General features: G+C 53.0%; 1 protein-coding gene across 3 annotated transcripts in view; it reads right to left on the reverse strand.

Annotated features, from left to right (window-relative positions):
- TULP1 (TUB like protein 1) overlaps window positions 1-20,702 on the reverse strand; it is a 44,211-nt gene that overhangs the window by 22,620 nt on the left and 889 nt on the right. Inside the window, exons 1-2 of one of the 3 annotated variants that reach the window (XM_075910361.2) lie at window positions 11,130-19,295; window positions 6,420-6,468 (exon numbers count right to left, since the gene is read on the reverse strand). In XM_075910361.2, the coding sequence (XP_075766476.2) occupies window positions 6,420-6,468; window positions 11,130-11,176 (96 nt within the window). In that variant the 5' untranslated portion in view covers window positions 11,177-19,295. Of the gene's footprint in view, window positions 1-6,419; window positions 6,469-11,129; window positions 19,296-20,702 lie in introns of those variants that run through there. The other 2 variants (XM_075910359.2, XM_075910360.2) reach the window with 2 other exon arrangements.

The following is a 20,702-nucleotide window of genomic DNA, read 5'->3' on the forward strand; positions in this document are numbered from 1 at the left end:
CGATCCGAACCTGAACTCGGATCCAAACCTGGCCCAGCTCCTGGGGAAGTTTGCCACTGGACGTAAAAGCTCAGGCCCGTCTGTAACTAACCAACACAATGACAGAGCAGGGAAGGGCTGCTGACAGACACTTACTGATGTTAGAGCCTGAGTTGTGCCCATCACCGTGGTATCTGGGGCTATGTCTGGACTGCAAAGAAAAGTCGGAAAAAGATACGTAAATTGCAAACCACAGTTTGTGTATCTTTTTCTGCTTTTCTTTCGGACAAGGCTTTTCTGAAATTTGACCCGTCTACACAAGGCCAAATTTTGGAAAAACCTCTTTCGACACATCCCTTCTTCCCCGTACGGATTACAGGGATGGTGAAAGAACGCATCTGCTTTCTTGGAAATAGTTCTGAAAAAGCGGACGCGTTCCTTGGACATGGCATCACTTTTCCGGGATACCTCTGGTATCCTGGAAAAGCTCTGTAGTCCAGACATTGCCTGGGTGCATTCTGAGAACAAAACCAAACCAGTGTTGCTCTAAAGCACACCCACCTGCTAACCAAATAAACCCTGCTGTGTGATGCCTGCACCATACGCCTGTCTGTGCTTCAAGAAAGATGTGGAGAAATTGGAGAGGGTTCAGAGAAGAGCAACAAGAATGATGAAAGGTCTAGAGAACATGACCTATGAAGGAAGACTGAAAGAATTGGGTTTGTTTAGTTTAGAAAAGAGAAGATTGAGGGGGGACATGATAGCCGTTTTCAGGTATCTAAAAGGGTGTCATAAGGGAGAGAACTTGTTCATCTTGGCCTCTGAGGATAGAACAAGAAGCAATGGGCTTAAACTGCAGCAAGGGAGGTTTAGGTTGGACATTAGGAAAAGGTTCCTAACTGTCAGGGTGGTCAAACACTGGAATAAATTGCCCAGGGAGGTTGTGGAATCCCCATCTCTGGAGATATTTAAGAGTAGGTTAGAGAAATGTCTATTAGGGATGGTCTAGTCAGTATTTGGTCCTGCCGTGAGGGCAGGGGACTGGACTCAATGACCCCTCGAGGTCCCTTCCAGTCCTAGTATTCTGTGATTCTATGTACAGGGTTTAGGAACCCACAGGACTTGACTGCCAGTGAAGAACACTTTGGAGAAGGGAATATTCCAGTGTTCGTTCTAGTCACAGGCCTGTCGTTTTTTTGCTCATCTGGTATCACGGCACAAATCGCTTTCTGCTCGTCTGTCTCGCCTGCTCTGAGGATCTCCCAGCTCTTTGTAGACAGCTTGCCTTTCCAACACTGGCATTACTTCACAAGTGGGATTCAATTAAGAGCTAATTAGACTGAGAAAAGGTGAGCACATCTTGGCATTGGAAAAGGTTCAGAAATGGGCAACAAAAATGATTAGAGGTCTGGAATGGCTGCCCTATGAAGAAAGATTAACAAGATTGGGACTTTTCAGATTGGAAATGAGATGATTAAGGGGGGATATGATAGAGGTCTATAAAATCATGACGTGTGGAGAAAATAAATTAAGATATTTACTCTTCATAACACAAGAACTAATAGTCACCACGGGTACATCTACACAGTAACATTATTTCGAAATAACTTAGTTGGCGTCTACACAGCAGGCAGTTAGTTTGAAATAATGTTGAAATACTGTCAAACTGGAGGACTTCTTACTCCAACTCCTGTAACCCTCATTGTATGAGGAGTGAGGGAAGTTGGAGGAAGAGTGCTTTATTTCAAAATAAGTGCTGTGTAGATGCTCCCAATTTCAAAATAGTCTATGCAATTGACATAGCTCAATTTGCGTAGCTTATTTCGAGTTAAACCCTGCTGTGTAGACTCACGCCAAATGAAATTACTAGTGAGTTTAAAACAAAAAAAGGAAGTGTTCCTTCACGCAGTTGACAGTCAACCTGTGGAACTCCTTGCCAGAGGATGTTGTGAAGGCCAAGACTATAAGAGGGTTCAAAAAAAGAACTAGATAAATTCATGGAGGATAGGTCCATCAGTTCACCAGGATGGGTAGGAATGGTGTCTCTAGCCTCTGTTTATCAGAAGCTGGGAGCGGGTGATGGGATGGATCTCTTGATTCCCTATTCTGTTCATTCTCTCCAGGGCATCTGGCATTGGCCACTGTTGGAAGACAGGACACTGGACTAGATGGACCATTGGTCTGACCCAGCGTGGTCATTCTTATGTTCTTAAAACTAGTGGCAAAGTCAGGAACAGAACCCAGAAATCCTGGCTCATGTTCTCTGCTGGTCCCTGCTTTCTCCCTGCAACTAAGCTATGAGTTTGTAGTGACACTGTTGACATTTGTGTTACCTCTATTAAGGGCACAACATTTCAAAAAACACAAATTTTGGATGGAAACCCCCTGTGGCCCATCAGCTACCTGAGCCTCTGATGTGGACAGCCCCATCTCTCCCATGGAGCCATGAAAAATTCTCTTTGCCCCCTGGAAAACCCTTGCTGCCGTTTGCCAAGGTGTCACTGAATTTAAACACCACCAGAGATGTGGCCTATGCTACAGAGGTTGGGCCTGGATAAAAACTTCCCCAGAGCTCAGACGGGTTTGATCCGGGGTTTCAGCCCCAACCTGCTGCAGACAGTAGGACGGGGCTGGCACTGGTATGGTCCCAAATCTGAGGGCAGCAGCAGGATCTGGGGGTGGGTTCTAACCCCCCGGTAAAATAATGGTTTGTAAAGCAGAACGACTTACCACCGAGCAGCCCAAAGAGCGGAAGCAAAGGGAGAAAAACAGAGCGAGAGTTAGTAAACCACCAGGCGCTGGTACGGTTCCAGCTGGTAAGGTACGGGAGCTGGTCCTGCCAAGGCATCAATCATCTCAGGGAGAAGGGAATCCCAACTCCTCTCAGCCTTGCCTGCCAAAGCTACTAGGTGACACCTGGCAGAGAAGGAAAAATGTCCTTGGGCGAGACGTTCCAGCCCTCACGAGGCCAGGATGCCCTCTCAGGCGTGTTCCGTGCATGGCACGAAGACGGCACCGATCTGGCTGTTACAGGTGAGGCCACCTGGCAGGAGCAGACAGGGCTAGGGGAATGGCTGCACACGCTGCCCCCTACAGGCTGGGCAGCAGCGGGGAAATGGTTATTTATTTTTCCAACAGGACGACGCTGGAAGGGGAGAGACCCAAGAACATCCTGAAGGGGCAAAGGAGGGCTGAAGAATCAGGAGCCATCACCCCCCACTGGCCAATTCAAACCCTTCTCTGGAGCCGCCAGGCCCTGCATCACCCAGCTACAGCAGGGCCAGGGAAGGAGGCAGCTTGCTTGATGCCAGGGAATGGCAGGAGCAGCCTGGGTTTCAGACGAGGGGTTGCAGGTTAAAGAGATTTTGGTGAGGCCAAGGTGTCCAGAAATAGCGTGAGACTCAGTTCCTCCAGGATTGAGGTCACCCGGAGCCAGAGCACAGTGGAAGCAGATGGATTAGACGTACCGCACCTAATCCCATTGAGCTGGGGCTATAAATAATAGTGATTTATCAGATCCAGACCACATGGCTTGGCACCTAGTTAGACAACAAACCTTTGGGAAGTAGGTGCTGATAAGAGCCCCCAGCCTGGCGCAAGGTGATATAAATAGCACGGCTGCTGCCTCTCGCTGGTTTGCTGGCATATTCACCCCTATATCAAACCACCTTTCCTGGCCCACCTACCCGCTGGCTTCAGTGGTTTCATTCCCGGCTGTTCTGTGCCGCTGTGTTGCCTGCCGCTAATTATAAATTGATACCTAAACAAAAAGTAGGTCTGAGGCACTTCAATTAAATAGTTTCATATTATGGTACTGAATGATCTGAGGGGACGTTGTGCCAAGAGAAGGGCGGTGAATTCCACTGCCCTGGCCGGACAGAAGAAGTCATTCTTCTGCTCTACTCTGTGCTGATTAGGCCCTAGATAGAGTAGTGTGTCCAGTTCTGGACACCACATTCCAGGAAAGATGTGGAGAAATTGGAGAAGGTCCAGAGAAGAGCAACAAAAATTATTAACAACAAGGAGTCCTGTGGCAACTTATAGACTAACAGATTTATCGGAGCATAAGCTGTCGTGGGAAAAGACCCACTTTGTCAGATGCAAAAATGATGAAAGGTCTAGAAAATATGAGCGATGAGGGAAGACTGAAAGAGCTGGGCTTGTTTAGTTGAGAAAGGAAAAGACGGAGAGGGGACATAATAGCATTTTTCAAGTATCTAAAAGGGTGTTACAAGGAGGAGGGAGAAAACCTGTTCTCCTTGTCCTCTGAGGATAGGACAAGAAGCAATGGGCTTAAACTGCAGCAAGGGAGGTTTAATTTGGACATTAGAAAAAACTTCCTAACTGTCAGGGTGGTTGAACACTGGAATAAATTGCCCAGGGAGGTTGTGGAATCTCCATCTCTGGAGATATTTAAGAGCAGATTAGACAGACATCTATCAGGGATGATCTAGACGGTGCTTGGTCCTGCCGTGAGGGTAGGGGACTGGACTCGACCTCTTGGGTTACGTTCCAGTTCTATGATTCTGTGATGCATTGTCTAGTCTGCCTCCCTACTTTCTCCTGCAGCCTCCATGGACTTCCATATTCTCCTTAATGTCCTTCCTCAAACTTGTTGCTGTGTACTCTTCAACAGCAGATGTGTTCCACCCCAGATGCAGCCACACCTGTGAGACGTGCACAGTAATTCATGCTCCAGCTGTAGCACTTGTGAACATGACATTACTCAGACAACTGAGAAGATAAGGCCTTGGCTCCTTCCCCATGGTGAGAGGGTTCAACTCATCTACATGTAATCTAGACATCCCGTAGGCTACCTCCCTCATCCAGTAAGGGCCCCACACTCTGATCACCCTCTTATTGCTAACATGCCTGTAGAAACCTTTCTTGTAACCCTTCACATTCCCTGCTAGCTACAATTCCAGTTGCGCTTTGGTCTTCCTTATTACACCCCTGCACGCTCAACCAATAGATTTATACTCCTCCCTAGTCATCTGTCCAAGTTTCCACTTCTTGTGAGCTTCCTTTGTGTGTTTAAGCTCACCAAGGATTTCCCTGCTAAGCCAAACTGGTCGCCAACCACATTTGCTTTTCTTACTGCGCATCGGGATGGTTTGTTCCTGTGCCTTCAATAAGGCTTCTTAAAATACGGCCAGCTCTCCTGGACTCCTTTCCCCTTATGTTAGAGGACAGATTGCTGGGAAGCCCTGGTTATAAGGAGCGGAGAGGGCCTGACCAGAGAAAGTGCAGGACTGGTTCCCAGAGAAGCACATGGGATAGAGTAGGGCTGGGCAGGCTCAGGGGTGCAGAGCAATAGAGGCTCCGGCCTGATACCTGCAGACTTTGATACAGGGGTCAGGAGAGTGCAGGGAAGTGGCCCAGGGAACGGGAGGCAGTAGAGGAAGAGGGAAGGAGGGCAGGACAAGGCTGCCACCAGAGGGACCCTGGCCTCCAGAGTAGCGGGGGAGCTGGGGTCTCCCCTTACCCATTGCACCACAGCTATCCACGCGGAGGAGTGGCCTTTACGGACCTGACTTGCCCGGAGGTGAGGGGATAGATTGAGGCTGCTGCTGGCGTCAGCGGCAAGAGCGAGGCTGCGGAGCACTGATACCCCAGGAGGGGGGGCGAGAGGCCAGTGCGGCGAGCCTTGCTGGAGGGCAGTGTCCTGTAGAGGATGCCTTGATCTGGGAAGCAACGATGGGTGAGTTACCGGGCAGAAGGGTGATAGAAATGTAGCCGTGTTAGTCTGGTGTAGCTGAAACAAAATACTGGACTATGTAGCACTTTAAAGACTAACAAGATGGTTCTCAGTAACACTCTGCTTTGGCGTGGACAGCAATGAAAACTGCCAGGCACCAAAGAGGGCTCAGAATGGTCCATTTGGGGCACTGAATGGAGAAGGTGATGCTCCCACATTAGAAGGAAGGAGCAAAAAAGCAAATGGGGTCCGGTACATGCCAGGTTCCACCAGATCCATTTGAACCCCTGTTCACACAGGTCCGCTCAGACCCCAGGTTCCCAGCTGGATCAGGACTGAGCCAGTCTTAACTGGGGGTGGGATAGGGGTTCAGCTGGGGCTGTGTTTGGGTAGAACCCTCTAGTACAGGGTCCTGGCAGGGCCAGCTGTCACTCCCAGACATCCGGTATAAACACAACTGCTTTATCTGAGCACAAGAGGCCAGTCGAGACTGGAGTGTCCCTCGGTTCTAGGCTCACATGGGCCGTGCCCATGGTCTAGCCCGTCTCTGTGAAGCACAGTGATCATCCCACCCCTGCCAGCAGCCTCAGCCCAGAAACACTCACACAGCTCGGTCCCCAAAACAGACCGCGGTCCCATAGCCTCGTCCGCTGCTCCCCGACACCGCAGTGCTGGAAGCCACAGGGAAGGGGCAGGCAGGCTGATGTGGAGGGGCTGGAGAAGAGCGGGAAGATTTTCTTACCTGCTTGTGAAGTTTCTGCTTCTGGAGGCTCCCGGGTTCCTCATTCGCACTAGGGGGGAAACAGGGCAATGAGAGGAAGGCCGGTGTCTCCCAAAGCGACAGTGACGTTCTGAGGCCTGACGGGGCTGGCTGCCTGTGGATGGGTGCTCGGGGCTGGCTGATGCAGCGTGCCTCAAAGCGAGCAGCTGAAATCACTAGTCCCGCTGGAAAATCTTCGGGAGGGAAACAAACCAACTTTGGCCCTTGAGTTTACACCAGTCCCAGCTTAGAGACAGAAGCCGCTTCCTGCTCCCCTTTCTCTCTCTGGGCTAGAGGGGTACCCCTCACTGTCCAGTGGTCATTCTGCAGGCCTGCGTGTTACAGGCCTTTCAGACTGGATCTCGGAGTGACCTCTCGGTGGACAGTGCTCGGGGTGCCCTGTGCATCCCTAAGGTGCCTCACACTGTTTCCCGTCCCCTTAACTTCCCATGGGTCTCCGTTTCCATCCTTGCCTGTTCTTCCAGCTGGTCCCAGTCCCCCCTCCCCCCCCCCCCGTGGCTGGTTGCCATGGTAACAGAATTTGGGAGCATTTCCAATAGGTGAACCAGCAAATGGATGCCTAGCAAACCCAGCTGTGCAGCGAGGTAGCTCCAGGCCACGCAGAACAGCCGCACCAGTGGCAGCGTCTCGGGGGCGGGGTAAGAGCAGGCTCTGCTTGTAGTTTTCCCCAAGATGTCCCAGTGCTGTGGGGCAGGCAGGACTGGTCAGCAATGCTCCGGTATTGGCAAAGCAGCTCCCAGCAGAAACTGCCCCCCTACACTGGAGAAGGGACCCTCTGCTTCCAAGGGAAGGTGCTGCCGCCTCTCATGCTTGTTCAATACGATTCACGTATATCTGTATTTTACAGCAGCGGGGAGCCAGTGGCAGGCTCATGGGCCAGTGATTAGGCAGAGGAATCCCTGGCAACAGACCAGCGGAGACCACGACGATCAACTGGTCCGGCCTCCTGCCTAGCCCAGGCCAGAAAATTTCAGCAAGTGACTGATTCTTGCATCGAGCCCACGACTGTGCTGGCTCAGCCAGAGCGGATCTTTTAGAAAGAGACACCCCGGAGCACCCTCAGGACCTGTGGGGCCCCATGTAGTCCTGGGGGAAGGGGACTGGACTCGATGACCTCTCGAGGTCCCTTCCAGTTCTAGTGTTTTATGATTCTGCTAGCCAGTTAGCCCGTCATAAAACGGGATTTTCAGGTCTCTCCTCCACGTCCTATTCCCTTTCTATCTAGGTCTTCTCTCCTGAGCCTCCGGTCTCTCGCTCCGTCTCTGTCTCTCTCCCCTCCTCCTATTGCCTTCCCCCCACTCTCTCTCAGCTCTCTGCCGTCTCCTGCCTCTCTCTCCGTCTCTCTTTCTCTTCTCCCACTCCTGCCTCTCACTCTCTTTCTCTTCTCCTCCCTCTTCCGCCTCTCATTCTCTCTTCTCCTCCTCCTGCCTCTCACTCTCTCTTTCTCTTCTCCTCCTCCTGCATGGGGAGCGCAGAGCCCAAACAGCCGCTTACTCCCCCACGGCAGCCCGGCTGAGTGGCGCAGAACTCAGCCGAGCGCCATGGCAGGAGGCAACAGCGCCACTCAGAGGCAACACGTAACACTACAGGGTTACAGAGTCACAGACATTGGGCTACTATATATATGATGACTAGCCAATTAGCCAGTCATAAGATGGGATTTTCAGGTCTCTCCTCCACATTGGTCTTCTCTACTGAGCCTCCAATCTCTCGCTCCGTCTCTCTTTCTCTCCTCCTCCTCCTGCCTCCCCCTCTCTCTCTCAGCTCTCCTCCACCTCCTGCCTCTCTCTCTGTCTCTCTCTTTCTCTTCTCCTTCCCCTCCTGCTTCTCACTCAAGGGACCGCAGAGCTCAAACAGCTGTTTGGGCTCCGCACTCCCCGTGCTGCATGGGGAGCGTAGAGCCCAAACGGTCGCTTGCGCCACTTACTCCCACACGACGGCTCGGCTGAGTGGCGCAGAAGTCAGCCGAGCGCCACAGCGGGAGGCGAAGGAGGGTGGGGCGGTGACATTCACGGCCAGGGGGCAGGGCCTGGAGCCACTGTCACGCCGCATGTCACCGCCCCGCCCCCCTTTGCCTCCCGCCGTGGTGCTCGGCTGACTTCTGCGCTGCTCAGCTGGGCCACCGCGGGGGAGCAAGCGGCCATTTGGGCCCCACATTCCCCATGCAGCACAGGCCGCCCAGAGGGAACAGCCAGCATTTCGGCGTTACAGACTCCCAGACACTGGGCTACTATATGTATGATGAGTGTTCTATGATTAACCTAGTGCCTCAATAGCAGCTGGGGAAGACAACGATTTTTTAGAGACGTGATTTTATAATCGTCAGCAAAACCCGAATGAAATGGTTTTAAAGCACATTTTAAACCAAGGTCCCATTGACTAGCACATTGACTAGAAACTGACGGTACAGCCCTGGGGCTAGCAAATGCCTGTTAAGGGTTTCATGCCCACTTTCTGGCTCGTTCCCAGGTTCAGGATCTTGCTAATCGCGCTGGCCGGCCTTGTCCCTTGGAAGTGAACTAGATCTTCTCCGGAGGAAGCAGAGCCGCAGAACAGGGAGAGGAGGAGGCAGAGGGTGGGCACCAAGACCCAGCGGTGCCCTACGCGACTGTGTGTTCTGCCTGTGGACAGGGACAGCCCTGGAGAAACCCCGCCTGATTTAAGCATTTGCCCAGTAAGATATTCCAGGGTTAACTGCCCACACGGGTACAATAGTCATTAACTGCTCCTCTTTCTAGTCTGAAGTTGTCCAGCTTCAGCGTCTGTCCATTGGAGCGTTGTTGGTGAGATTGAAGAGCCTTGCCTGTCAGAAACCTTCTCTCCCGGGATGTTCTTCCAGGGGTGATCAGGTCACCTCTGAACAGGGGCGGCCCTAGACTAGCTGCCAGCAACTGGCACCCTAGGCGAAGCATGCAATCGGCACTCCCACCTCCAAACCCCTCGATGATATTGTGCCACTATTTGGCTCCCCATTTAACGTGGCGCCCCAGGCGACCGCCTAGTTTGCCCGTATGGATGGACCGCCCCTGCCTCGGAACTGACTCTTCGTTAAGCTAAATGGATTGAGCTTCTTTAGTCTCACTGCAAAGACAGGGTCTTCAGGCCTCGGTAATTCTTGTAGGGCTCTTCCCCTGAATCTGTCAGTGTCCTTATGGGACGATCCTTCCAGCCAACGACAGACAGAATCCCCCTTTGGAGCCTGGCAATGCCAGAGTGGCTGCAGATCCCCAATAAACTACTGTCATCGCCGACCCGGGAACAGAAGCTTGGGGCTCTGACATGGAAGGTGATAGCCAACCCTGGGTCCTTTCTGACTCATTGGAGATACCTCCAGATGTCAGATCACTGGATTCACTCCCTCCTGGGTTTTGAAGCAGGCATCTGTTTGCAGTCTCACAGATGCTGCTTGTTTTGGAATGTATGCGGAGGCCACCAGCTGGCCTGAGAAAACTTCACCAGTCTCTTGCCTAACTCAGATGTCTTGAGTCCACCAGAGCAGCCATCTGAAATGCCCTGTGTTCGGCTGCAGTGCTGCCTGGGGGACATATAGGAGCCCCAGGAATACGCTGGCTAGGGTAGCAATAAAGCCCTAGGTTTCATATTCTGACACCTCCAGAGTGTGCCAAGGTGCATGCTCATAGCCCCATCCTCCCAAATGCAGCCAGCCTCTCTGGTAGATTAGCCTGATGACAAAGATACCTCAGCACGGTGTTTCCACGCAGGCAGCCCTCCCTGGAGTGGGACCCTCCCCGAACAAGTGCTGTTCTTCCCTCTTTGTCCAACAGACTCTCCTGCTGACAGCTGGTGGAAACTGTCCAGCAGGAGGGTTCCCCGTAAGAACGGATGAGTTTAATAGAAAGCAAAGCCTCTCCCGGGAGTTGTTTGATTCCAATGAGATTTTCGATGGGAACGAAGTTGATAAACACAGGAGCCTCCCCAGGAATTGAAATTGGGGGGGGGGGGGGTGTTCGAATTTACAAGGGGGGGTCAGGGCCGATGAGGGGTGAGACCGTGATGGTGAAGGTGGGCTGTATGGCACCATAGTTCACAAAACTGAGGGGTGTTGGGGAAATTCAGGGGGGGTATACACCCCCATGGGGGGTATAGGGAAATCCCTGTTTTGTGTCAACTTCGTTTCCGTTCATGCCGAGGAGGCTTGCGCGTGCAAATGTCAATGGGAACGTGGGCTGTAGACACATTCCACAGTGTGCTGCTTTGACAGGGCGGAAAACAAACATTTCAGTGGCCCCAAAGGGACGTTCTTTAGAATGTTTGTTCCCTGGCAAACGTCAGCAGTTTCCTTTCTGGCTAACTCCGGTTCTGCTGCCTCTGCCCGAGGCGAGGGTACCCCCTTCCCACAGGAGAAAGTGGGATGGGCTCTCCTCAGGGCGAGATCGAGCCTTTCTTCTGCAAGACTTGGTGAGTGAACACGGACAGACTGGATTTCCCAGAGAGCGAGGTTCTTCCGGACCAGGAGGAGGTCAGCTCTAAGGAGGGGGACGTCTGCGTGCGACTGAGGCTGAGGGGCAGGGAAGCTCTAGGATAGAAACCCAGGCTGCAGTATTCTGCTGCTACAAACCACCCCCCCCCCCGGTACACACCCTCGTCCCCCCTGCAACCAGGAGCAGGTCAAACGTGAGCCGCTGGGGGCAGAAGGAACCAACCACTCACCTGTCCAAGGTCCACACCTCCCGCAGGATCTCCGACTGCAGGGGCATGGCAAACGGCCGGCCGGGCTCGGACTCGCGGGGAAGCAAGGACTCTGGCAGCCGGGATCCAGACTTGGTGCACCAAGCCGCCTTGTTGGCAGGTGTGAAGGTGGAAGTCTCCCTTCTCCTAGTCCAGATCTTCTTCACCACTGACGTGAAACCCCCCCAGGCAGTGGGGATTTTCAACGCAAGACCTGACCAGCTACGGAGCTGCCCCTGGCTGGCTGGGGATTCCTTGCTTGCCGGTTAATCAGCTCCCGCAAATCCTGGCACAGCCTCACAATCAGTAGCTGATTTCAATGAAGTCAATTAGCCTTTCGAATTCGTTTCCTGTTACCCAGCAGGGCTGCGGAGGCCCAGCCGCTGGCGCAGGCTGGTCTGTGTCGTGCTTCGGCTCCGTGGAGAGGCAGAGAGCTCCTCAGATGATTCACTTTTTATTTCTCTCAAAACTCGGTAATAGGATTTCAGAAGCTCACGGCCTGGCAGCCAGGCCTCTGGGGAGGTTCTACAGAGTGCAACAGCTGTCACAGTAATTTATTCAGCCCGGGCCCAAGACAGCTTGATGGATCATGCTGTGTAACGTTGTGACTCTGGGCGAGCGAGTGTAGCGTACATGTGTGCAGGGCGCGTGCGCACATGCACCCCCCCCCACAATTATAGTGGGTGCGAGTGAGTGTAGCGTACGTGTACACACACACACACACACACACACAGTTATAGTGGGTGCGAGTGAGTGTAGCGTACAGATATACACAGAGTTATAGTGGGTGCGAATGAGTGTAGCGTACATACACACACACACACACACACACAGAGTTATAGTGGGTGCGAGTGAGTGTAGCATACAGATATACACACACACACACACACACACACACACACACACACAGAGTTATAGTGGGTGCGAGTGAGTGTAGCGTACATGTGCGCACACACACAGTTATAGTGGGTGTGAGTGAGTGTAGTGTACATGTGCACACGCGCACACACACAGTTATAGTGGGTGTGAGTGAGTGTAGTGTACATGTGTACACACACACACACACACACACACACACACACACACACAGAGTTATAGCGGATGCAAGTGTTGCTGGGCTCTCCTGGTGCTGTACAAAAGCTGGAGCAGTATGCCGTGTGGCCCACGCTGGGCGGGGATGCAGAGAGAAGGCGGATAAATCTGTCCGTGATCAGCTAGGGACGCAGGGCCATTCACAGATCCAGCTACATGCTGCAAGGAGTGACGGCAGCGCCAGACACAGCAGAGCGAGCCTGCATCGAGCTGGCTCCAATAACACACGAAGTGCCGACTGAGCCAGCCTGGGACCCGGGACCTGCGCTGCAGCACCAGGAGAAGAGAAGCCGTTGCAGCCCAGGCTGGCTGCTGAGATTTAAGGCCTAGGAGCCCATCCATGCTACAGATGCTGTCTGAGCTCCTGCTTGGAGTGGGCCAGAAAGCTTCCCGCAGCGATCCCGGCCTGGAACTCACTGGCCGGTCCGATTCTCTATCGGCTCCCATCCAGAAACCCAGGAGCGGTTCCACTGGCATCGGGGAGCTCCACCCATACACAACCAGCACGAGCCTCTCCCGGGGGCCGTCCCCTGGCGCACCGCAGAACCCCCGGAGGCTCACACCGCCGCCCGAGGGGCCCGCCGACACGTCTACGAGCCCACGCAGCCCCCCAGCTGCTTCGCTCTAACATGGCTCGCTGCGGGCGACGCTCTCCGAATGGTGGGGGGGGTCAGCACTATTGATTCCTGTTAGCCCACGCACCCCCTCCTACCCCCCGTGTGGTCATGGCCGAGGCCTTCGGCAGGGGCAGGTTTGGCGTACACACACGCAGGCAGCAGGGGGCTGGGCAGGCTATTCTGGGAACGCCAGACCCACATCGCTCAGCCTCTGAGCCAAGAGATTTCAGCCCTGATCTGCTTAGGGGACGCAATCTGCCTGAGCTGGGCTCCTCGGCCCGCGTGATGTAACTGTCCTGGCACCCCCGACCCGGTGGCCCGGAATTGCTGTGGAGGACAACGCTCGGGGCCTGATGCTCCCCTGCCTGGCCCCAGTCCTTAGGGGAGCGGCGGCTGGGATGTACAGCGCAAGTGCCCGACGCAGGGCATCAGGGCTGCAAACTGCCCCTTCCCCTGCTTTCCGGTGTCTGACCACACAGGCAGGGGGCGTGGATCTGTCCAGCCCATCCCTGTGTCCCACTCGGTGCTTTGCACACTCGGCACATGCCGGCTGCTAGCGGGAACTGAGCTTGCAAGACCTGCTCGCAACGAGGAGGCTGGCAGCCACGCGGGCATCCTGCAAGCTCCTGCTCCACTCTCCGGGCTCAAAGACCCAGAGCAGCCCAGAAACTGGTGGGTCCTGGGCACGGACGGCATGTAGCCCGAGCGCCTGTGCAGTGAGCTGAATCAGCTGGAGGATAGGAAATGATACATCAGTGCTCTGACTGGAGACAGAACTTGCTCCACTCTTTCCTGTGTACCAGCACTTCTGGGAACCCTGATGAACAGACAGGATGGGTGCTAGCCTCTGGCTGGACTATCTCCTCTATTCAATCTGTGTAGTCACACGCATGCAGCTTCCTAGCATCCGCCCTTCCCTCGTACATTACTTCATTTGCATACGGTACAAGCAATCTCGTCCCTGGGCCTTTTTAGCCTCTTGGCTGAAGTTTTGGAGTTTAAATCGGATTTGACTCCGCTACAAGGACAGAGCAATTGTATTTTTGATGTGGCTGTCCCTGTTTATCCAGGCCAGCAAGCGGCACACGGTGCCGGTGAAAGGGGGTAGGGAATTGCAGAGAAACGGGATGGAAAGACACTGAAAGATGAAATCAGACAGGGCTGCCGCTAGCACGTGCAGCCTTCACTTGGTGGTAGTGGGGAGCTAGGCCCTGCTTCTGCGTTTGGACCCACGTGGGGTGCCCCTTGTGTCTGAGGGCTCCGGCCACCTGCATCTGATTGGTTACAAGAGACACCACATGGATTCCCAGGCGAGGGTCTGCAGAGCGAGGGTCAGAACCCTATGGCAAGGAGACACTCCTCACGAAATGCTATGGGGAGGCCCCGAAGTCCTTAGCTCAGTCTGAGGGGGACAGGGATGCAAAATATCACGGCACTGCGCTTAATCACTTGCGTTCTGCCTCACTGTCAGCACCACAGAACTACTTGCCAATTAGCAGGTCTCTCGGTGCTGTCTGCCGACGTCTGGAGCTGGACTTGTCCGAGGGTGAAGATGAAGGCCGAGGCCATATTTCCAGGCAACCTGTGCCCTGGAGATAAACATTTCCCCTCTTGTGGCGATGGCCAGAGCAAGGACATTTCTGGCGCTGGTTCTAGTCCATTTATCCGGAGCCGTCCGGCTGTTCAATCGTGTTCGGGTTCATTTGTTTACATGCATCAGAGGGGATCATTTTCATACCGTTTCCACTGCCAAGCCAGGAATGGCTCCCGGAGTCATTTCTCAGCCTAACTCCTGCTGTGGCATCTCTTCCAGGTTTCTATTTCTTTCACCCAATATATCTGCCAGGCTTTTGTAGCCGGGGGACAAGTTAGGACTTAGCTGCTGCTTTCTCTCCAGCCGGAAAGGCAAGTTTCTGGCTCCAGTCCTACGTCTCTTTGTCCCAGAACTGGTGCTGTCCTTACTCCCTCAGCTGAGCCATACTGCAGTATTTCTGACCTACCCCGGGTACGGCAGAGGTGAAAGGGGCCCTGTGTGCTAATCCCCACAACTTCTTGTGTTCTAGGGCAGAACCATCTTGTAGGAAGAACGTTCCTGACGGAGGGCAGTGCTCCCGGGTGTCAAATACAGGGGGTCCAGAGATGCTAGGCTGTAGCTACGGCAGCGGTGGTTTATTAACAAGGCGCAAGTACCAGTGAGACTGGTGAAGACAAGCAGCACCGAGACCACCCAATGCCTTGGGTGCGAGGCTCTTGAAGCCTTCTTGGCTCTGCTGGAACAGAGCGACACAGCTGCTTCCAGGAACGGGCTGTGCTCCACTCGCTATCACGCACCCAGAGCTGAACTTGGACCCTTGCAGTAGCGTAACTCCAGCTTGCTGCAGCAACCAGCCAAATCAACGGTCATGCTGTACTCTGCCAGGCCCTCAGCAGCTTCCTAACCCGCCTGTGCCACGAGGTGGTGCCAGATTGCCATTTATCCCTCTGAATTGCAAGAGCAAAAATTCCCCCCTGGTTTCTCATAGGACAGGGGGCCTGTGTGATGGGCTGAGATGGGGAGGGGACTGCGGAGTGCAAGCCCTCTCCCTCCACACCAAACAGCCTCTGTAAAGCAATCGCTCTTGCTCCTCAGTGACCAGATGAATGCATTGTTCCGAGTGATTCACTGAAACCGGCGCTTGTGCATTTCAGCAATCGCAGCACCAGCGCTTCTTCTCCTACAACATCCTCCCACTTTCAAATCCTTCTTCAACACTCACTTCCTTGTCCCCAGAATCCTGCCTCCACTTCTCTCCTCTACCCCAGTTCACCCATATTCAGACCCTCCAACCAATGTTCCCTCTCGTTTTTTCCATCCACCCACAGAATAAATTTTGTTCTGTGCGCCAAGGCATGTGCAAATGTGCACCACCAACAAAAACACATGCTGCAAGCTGTGGGTCCCTGCTAATCAGCTGGGCGGCATTTGAATCTCTCCCGCTCAAGCACACAGCTTACAGGGAACACTGTCTACAATCCAACTCTTCCCCACAGGCCTGGAGACTTTGCACGAAAGCTAACACACACCAGGAGGTATTTCTCTTCGAGTCAGTCCCCAGCCAACTGCCCAGCATGGGGCGCTAGAGGGATGTGTTGCTGATAGCATCTCCTCCGGCGTGGGACGTCATGCCATAGAGCTAAACAGCCACAGCTCTTAGACATTCGGGTTGCGTCTAGACTGGCATGATTTTGCGCAAAAGCAAAATCTTGCCGCCCGTCTACACTGGCCGTGAGTATTTGCGCAAGAACACTGACCTTGTACGGTACAAAATGAGTGCTTCTTGCGCAAATACTCTGATGCTCCTGCTCAGGGATAAGCCCTCTTGCACCAGTATTCTAGCGCAAGAGGGCCAGTGTAGACAGCAACGTTAATTTCTTGTGCAAGAAAGTCCGATGGCTAAAATGGCCATCGGAGCTTTCTTGTGCAAGAGAGCGTCTACACTGGCACGGATGCTTTTGCGCAAAAGATGTGCTTTTGCGCAAAAACATCCGTGCCAATGTAGATGCTCTCTTGCGCAAATACTTTTAACGGAAAAGTTTTTCCGTTAAACGTATCTGCGCAAAATCATGCCAGTCTAGACGCAGCCTTGTAGTATTGTGCACAAGAGTGAGGGAGTTACCCCGGCATCCTGACTGAATTCCAATCACACGTAACTACATTCTGCCTAACTCGGCCCTCTGTGTCTTCTTGTAAAACTGTGGTGTAGTGTTGCTGGGCATCCTTACGCAATCCACCCCAGAGACAGCTGCATTTCAGCAGCGGGTGATGTTATATGCAGTTTTCCAAACACTGGGCTCCTTCAATTTTTCACCCCAATGGCAGTTCTCTACAATATATGTAAGAGAGTTTGTCTGTTTGTTCAAGAGCTAGGACCACCAAATTTGGAATACAGCGTCCTCTGGTTGTGCCAGGAAAATGGGACATGCCTGGAATGGGGTTGCTTCTCAGAAAACCAAACAGAAAAGAGAATCACCAGGCAGGTGAAAGGGGATGGCTGAAGGGGTGTCTCTCCCCTAAATCCAGGACTGTCCCAGCTCCAATCTGCCCTTTAAGGAGGGCGGACTCATGCTCCCCGCCAATTCATACAGGAACATTGCTGGCTGTTTCCCTCCATCCGAGAGCAAAGGGAAAGTGCACGGTTTGCTGCATTCCTCACTCTGGATGAGGAGCGCAGGGGCAGATGAACCTGGATGTGCCCCAGCTGGGGGACATGGGAGCTGCAGCTGCCATGGAGAGGTGCTTCTCACCTGGCCCCAAACTGCTGCGACGAGAGAGGGCTGGGCTAGTTGTCGGTCTTCAGGGCAGCCTGCATAATGAACCCCTCATCCCCCGCCCCCCAACGACGATTCCAACGAGGCATGTTTCCAGAAAACAAAAAATTAATTGAGTTAAGGACCCGAGCAACGCCGGGTAAATCGTCTAGTGGTAATAAAAAGACAAACGTTATTCGAGCCCAACCATGCACACACTGCCTCTTCTGGGTTCAGTTTCACCTGATCTTATTTCTACAGCAGTCACGTACCCACATCCAAGGAACCCTTTGCCACATAGGAGCAGACTGCCACTATAGGAACAGAGTTGCTATAATTAAGCAAGAAGTGAGATGTTCTCCTCTCTCTCTCTCACACACACACACACACGTTTTACCAAGCACAGCGTGCAGCACGCTTGTGAGGCGTTTTGACATTGAGGTAGGAACCATGTCATGTACAAGGAGGACAAGCTAGTGCCTTGACCTGTATTTTCGATAGCTGGATCGCATGGATCCATCCCCCATGGCTAGCATGAAGAAGGGAATCCAGACATCTGAAAGACTAGAACCTGGAGGTCTGGGGTTGTGTCCCAACTCTGTTGCAGGCTCATTGTGTTAGTTCACGTGCCTCCTTGGCCCCAGTTTATAGACAAAGCAGCTAACACAACCTACTTGTGCGTCTTGCAAGGCTTGGTTATATTTGGCGAAGGGTGTGGAAAGCCACAGTGCTGAGGCACTAAGGACAAAGCATTTCTTATACAGATATAAGAAAACTCACTAGCCAGGTTTCTGCTTTCCCCTTGTTCATGCAAAGGCATCCAACCCAGCTGATTGGTTTGGAAGAGCAGAAGCTGGCCAGTTGCTGGTTGAATACTGTTAGCCGACCTGGGGGGAAGTTTGTCAATACTTCAGCGAACGATATCACAGAGGTAGCTGCTTCATCTCCAAGTCCATACCGGGCCTGGGTGCCACGTGGCCCTGTGCTGACGGACACAAGGTGTTTTTCATGGGACAGGATGAGAGACACACTGGCAGGCCAGGTCATGCCAAAGCCTTCTGGTTTCAGCTGGACACAGACAAGTTCGCCACTGGAAGCATTCTGGCTCACCTGCGCGTTGCCACCGTTACAATAGGCATTAGCCTGCCAAGAACGTCCTGAGCCTGTCTTGAATGCCTGTGAGTGGCCGTGTTTTCATCTCCCTTAGAGCACCTCCGTCCTAGATTGTAAGGCAATGCCTGAGTGGCTGGATAGTGATCCTCTGTGACTCTGTAAACCACCACCCAGGAGAGTCACATTCATTAGCATGAAGGACTGATCTGCCACCAGGGTGGCAGGACCTTCCCAAAAGGAGAAAGAAGTTCCTCCATATGGGGCCGATCATGTGGGAGGTGAGGACTGGAATCTCCTGGCAGACCATCAACAAGAGGACAAAAAGCTCTCTTGTTCTGCTCTTCCCATGGAGGTATCAAGCATGAGGATTCCCTCCCTGCCCCCAGTCAGCTGAGCTGGCAGCTCAGTGGATATGGCAGAAAAAGAATAAAACCCATTATGTGCTGTTCGACTTCTGGGGGGCAAGGCTTTTCTAGGCATAAGCAAGAGCTCCCCAGTTTGGGTTGGCCCTAAGGGAGGCAGAGCTTGCTGATCAGAGATGCTTCCATGCCCTTTGGAAAGGCACGCTACTCTTTACAAAAGTGCAGTAAGATCTTCATTGGCCACGTTCATTAAAGCCAAGGCGACCGTGCCATCTGTAAGATGATGCCTCCAGCAGCACTAGCTCCCTGGGGGGAGTACTGATTCTGCAGTCCAAGGGAAGAAAGCAGTTTGCTATATGATCAGTGGTGCTACTTGAACCATGCTCCAGTCTCCCATCCACCTACAGACCAGGCCTACCTCTATGTAGCTTGTGATGACTGACAAGCCTGCAATCAACAACGTTACAGCAGCAGATGGTGGGGGGCCAGTATTGGGAACTAGGGATGCAAGCAACTAGTTGACTATCCAATAAGCAAAAGTTTACTGGATGGTCAACCAGTCCCTCGACTAGTTGCTTCCCCCCTGTTGCTGCCTCCATCAGAGGCAGCAACGGGGAAGCAGGAGCCAGGGACATGGAAAGCAGGGATAGCAGGGGGGTAGCGGGGACTGGGTGCGAGCTGGGAATCAGCTGGTTCCCAGCTCGCACCCAGTCCCAGATGCTGCACCTCTGCTTTTTAAATGTATTAAGAGCCTTCTGACTCTTAATACATTTAAAAAGCAGACACGCCGGGGGGAAGGGAGGGGGTAGTGCGAGCCGGGACAGCTGATTCCTGGCTCGCACTGGGTTCCTCCCGCACTACACTTTAGCTTTTGAAATGGATTAAGAACCAGTAGGTTCTTAATCCATTTAAAAGGCTAAAGCACCACAGGGGGACCCAGCGCCAGCTGATTCCCAGTTGCATAGAGTCCCTCCTGCTGCGCTTTAGCCTTTTAAAGAGCCAGCTGGTGCAGTGTCTGGGACAGGGTGCAAGTCGGGAATCAGCTGAAAATCCATCGACTCGTCAATTAGTTGATTAAACTCTGTGTCGCCTCCCTATTGGGAGCCCCTTCCATAGGCAGAGGCAGGCGCTCTAACAAGACAAAATGCTCCTTGGCAGCAGGCGTGGCAACTTCTCTACTCCTGCGGCCTTCACGGGGGGAGGCAGAGAAAAGGAAATATTTTATCCTGGCTTTAAAACAAAAGCTGATCCTATTGGACACGTGAATCAGATTTGCATTTATGCAAAGGAGGTAAGGATACCAAGGAAACCATCCAGGGCCCAGCCAGTTAGCAGGGGTAGTTAGAAATCTCTTCTCCCTCACTGCACCACTGACCATATGCAGCAGGGGGCGCCCTCTGCCCCAGAGCCACACAAGCAGAACGAAGGGCTTTCGAGATCACATCCTGTCGTCATCGAGTTGCAGGTTTCTTAGCAACCCCTCCTCCTCCACAATGACATGCATGAGACCCCCAGAGTCCATTTGCAGAAGTAAATAAGAAAAGATACTATGGAGCTAACCGGCGGATCCAGATAGGCCTCCCTGCTTGGGAATCGATCTGCTTTTGCGCTGTCGCCTTCCCCTCCCTCCTATGAGCCCCGCCGCAGGGATACCAGCACCAGTAGGAGTGACTGCAGAGCTACAGCATGATGATGTACGATGCCACAACTGCCTCACCTAGCTGTAGAGACACACTGGAGCAATGGATGGGGCTGCAGCATGCCGCAGGCTGAAAGCTGACCTACAGAAACAGCACAGGTAGCCAGTAGGCTTCTAAAGAGCATGGAGAACCTCCCTCACCAGGTTTGCCCGCTGGGTATAGCCAGATTTATGACAGAGTCTCCTGGGATATGGGTGTCTACACGGAGGTCTTCCTAGGGGGTATATCAACTCAGCTAGATGTTTGTCTCTTTTTACAACTGGCTACAGAAAAAGTGTTAGTACAAACTAACATTTTATCCTTAGCCAAGGGGTAGGAATGGTGCCCCTGGCCTCTGTTTGTCAGAGGCTGGAGAAGGATGGCACGAGACAAATCGCTTGATCA

Source organism: Pelodiscus sinensis, chromosome 27, assembly GCF_052426305.1.
Source record: "Pelodiscus sinensis isolate ZL-2025 chromosome 27, ASM5242630v1, whole genome shotgun sequence".
Taxonomy (NCBI): domain Eukaryota; kingdom Metazoa; phylum Chordata; order Testudines; family Trionychidae; genus Pelodiscus; species Pelodiscus sinensis.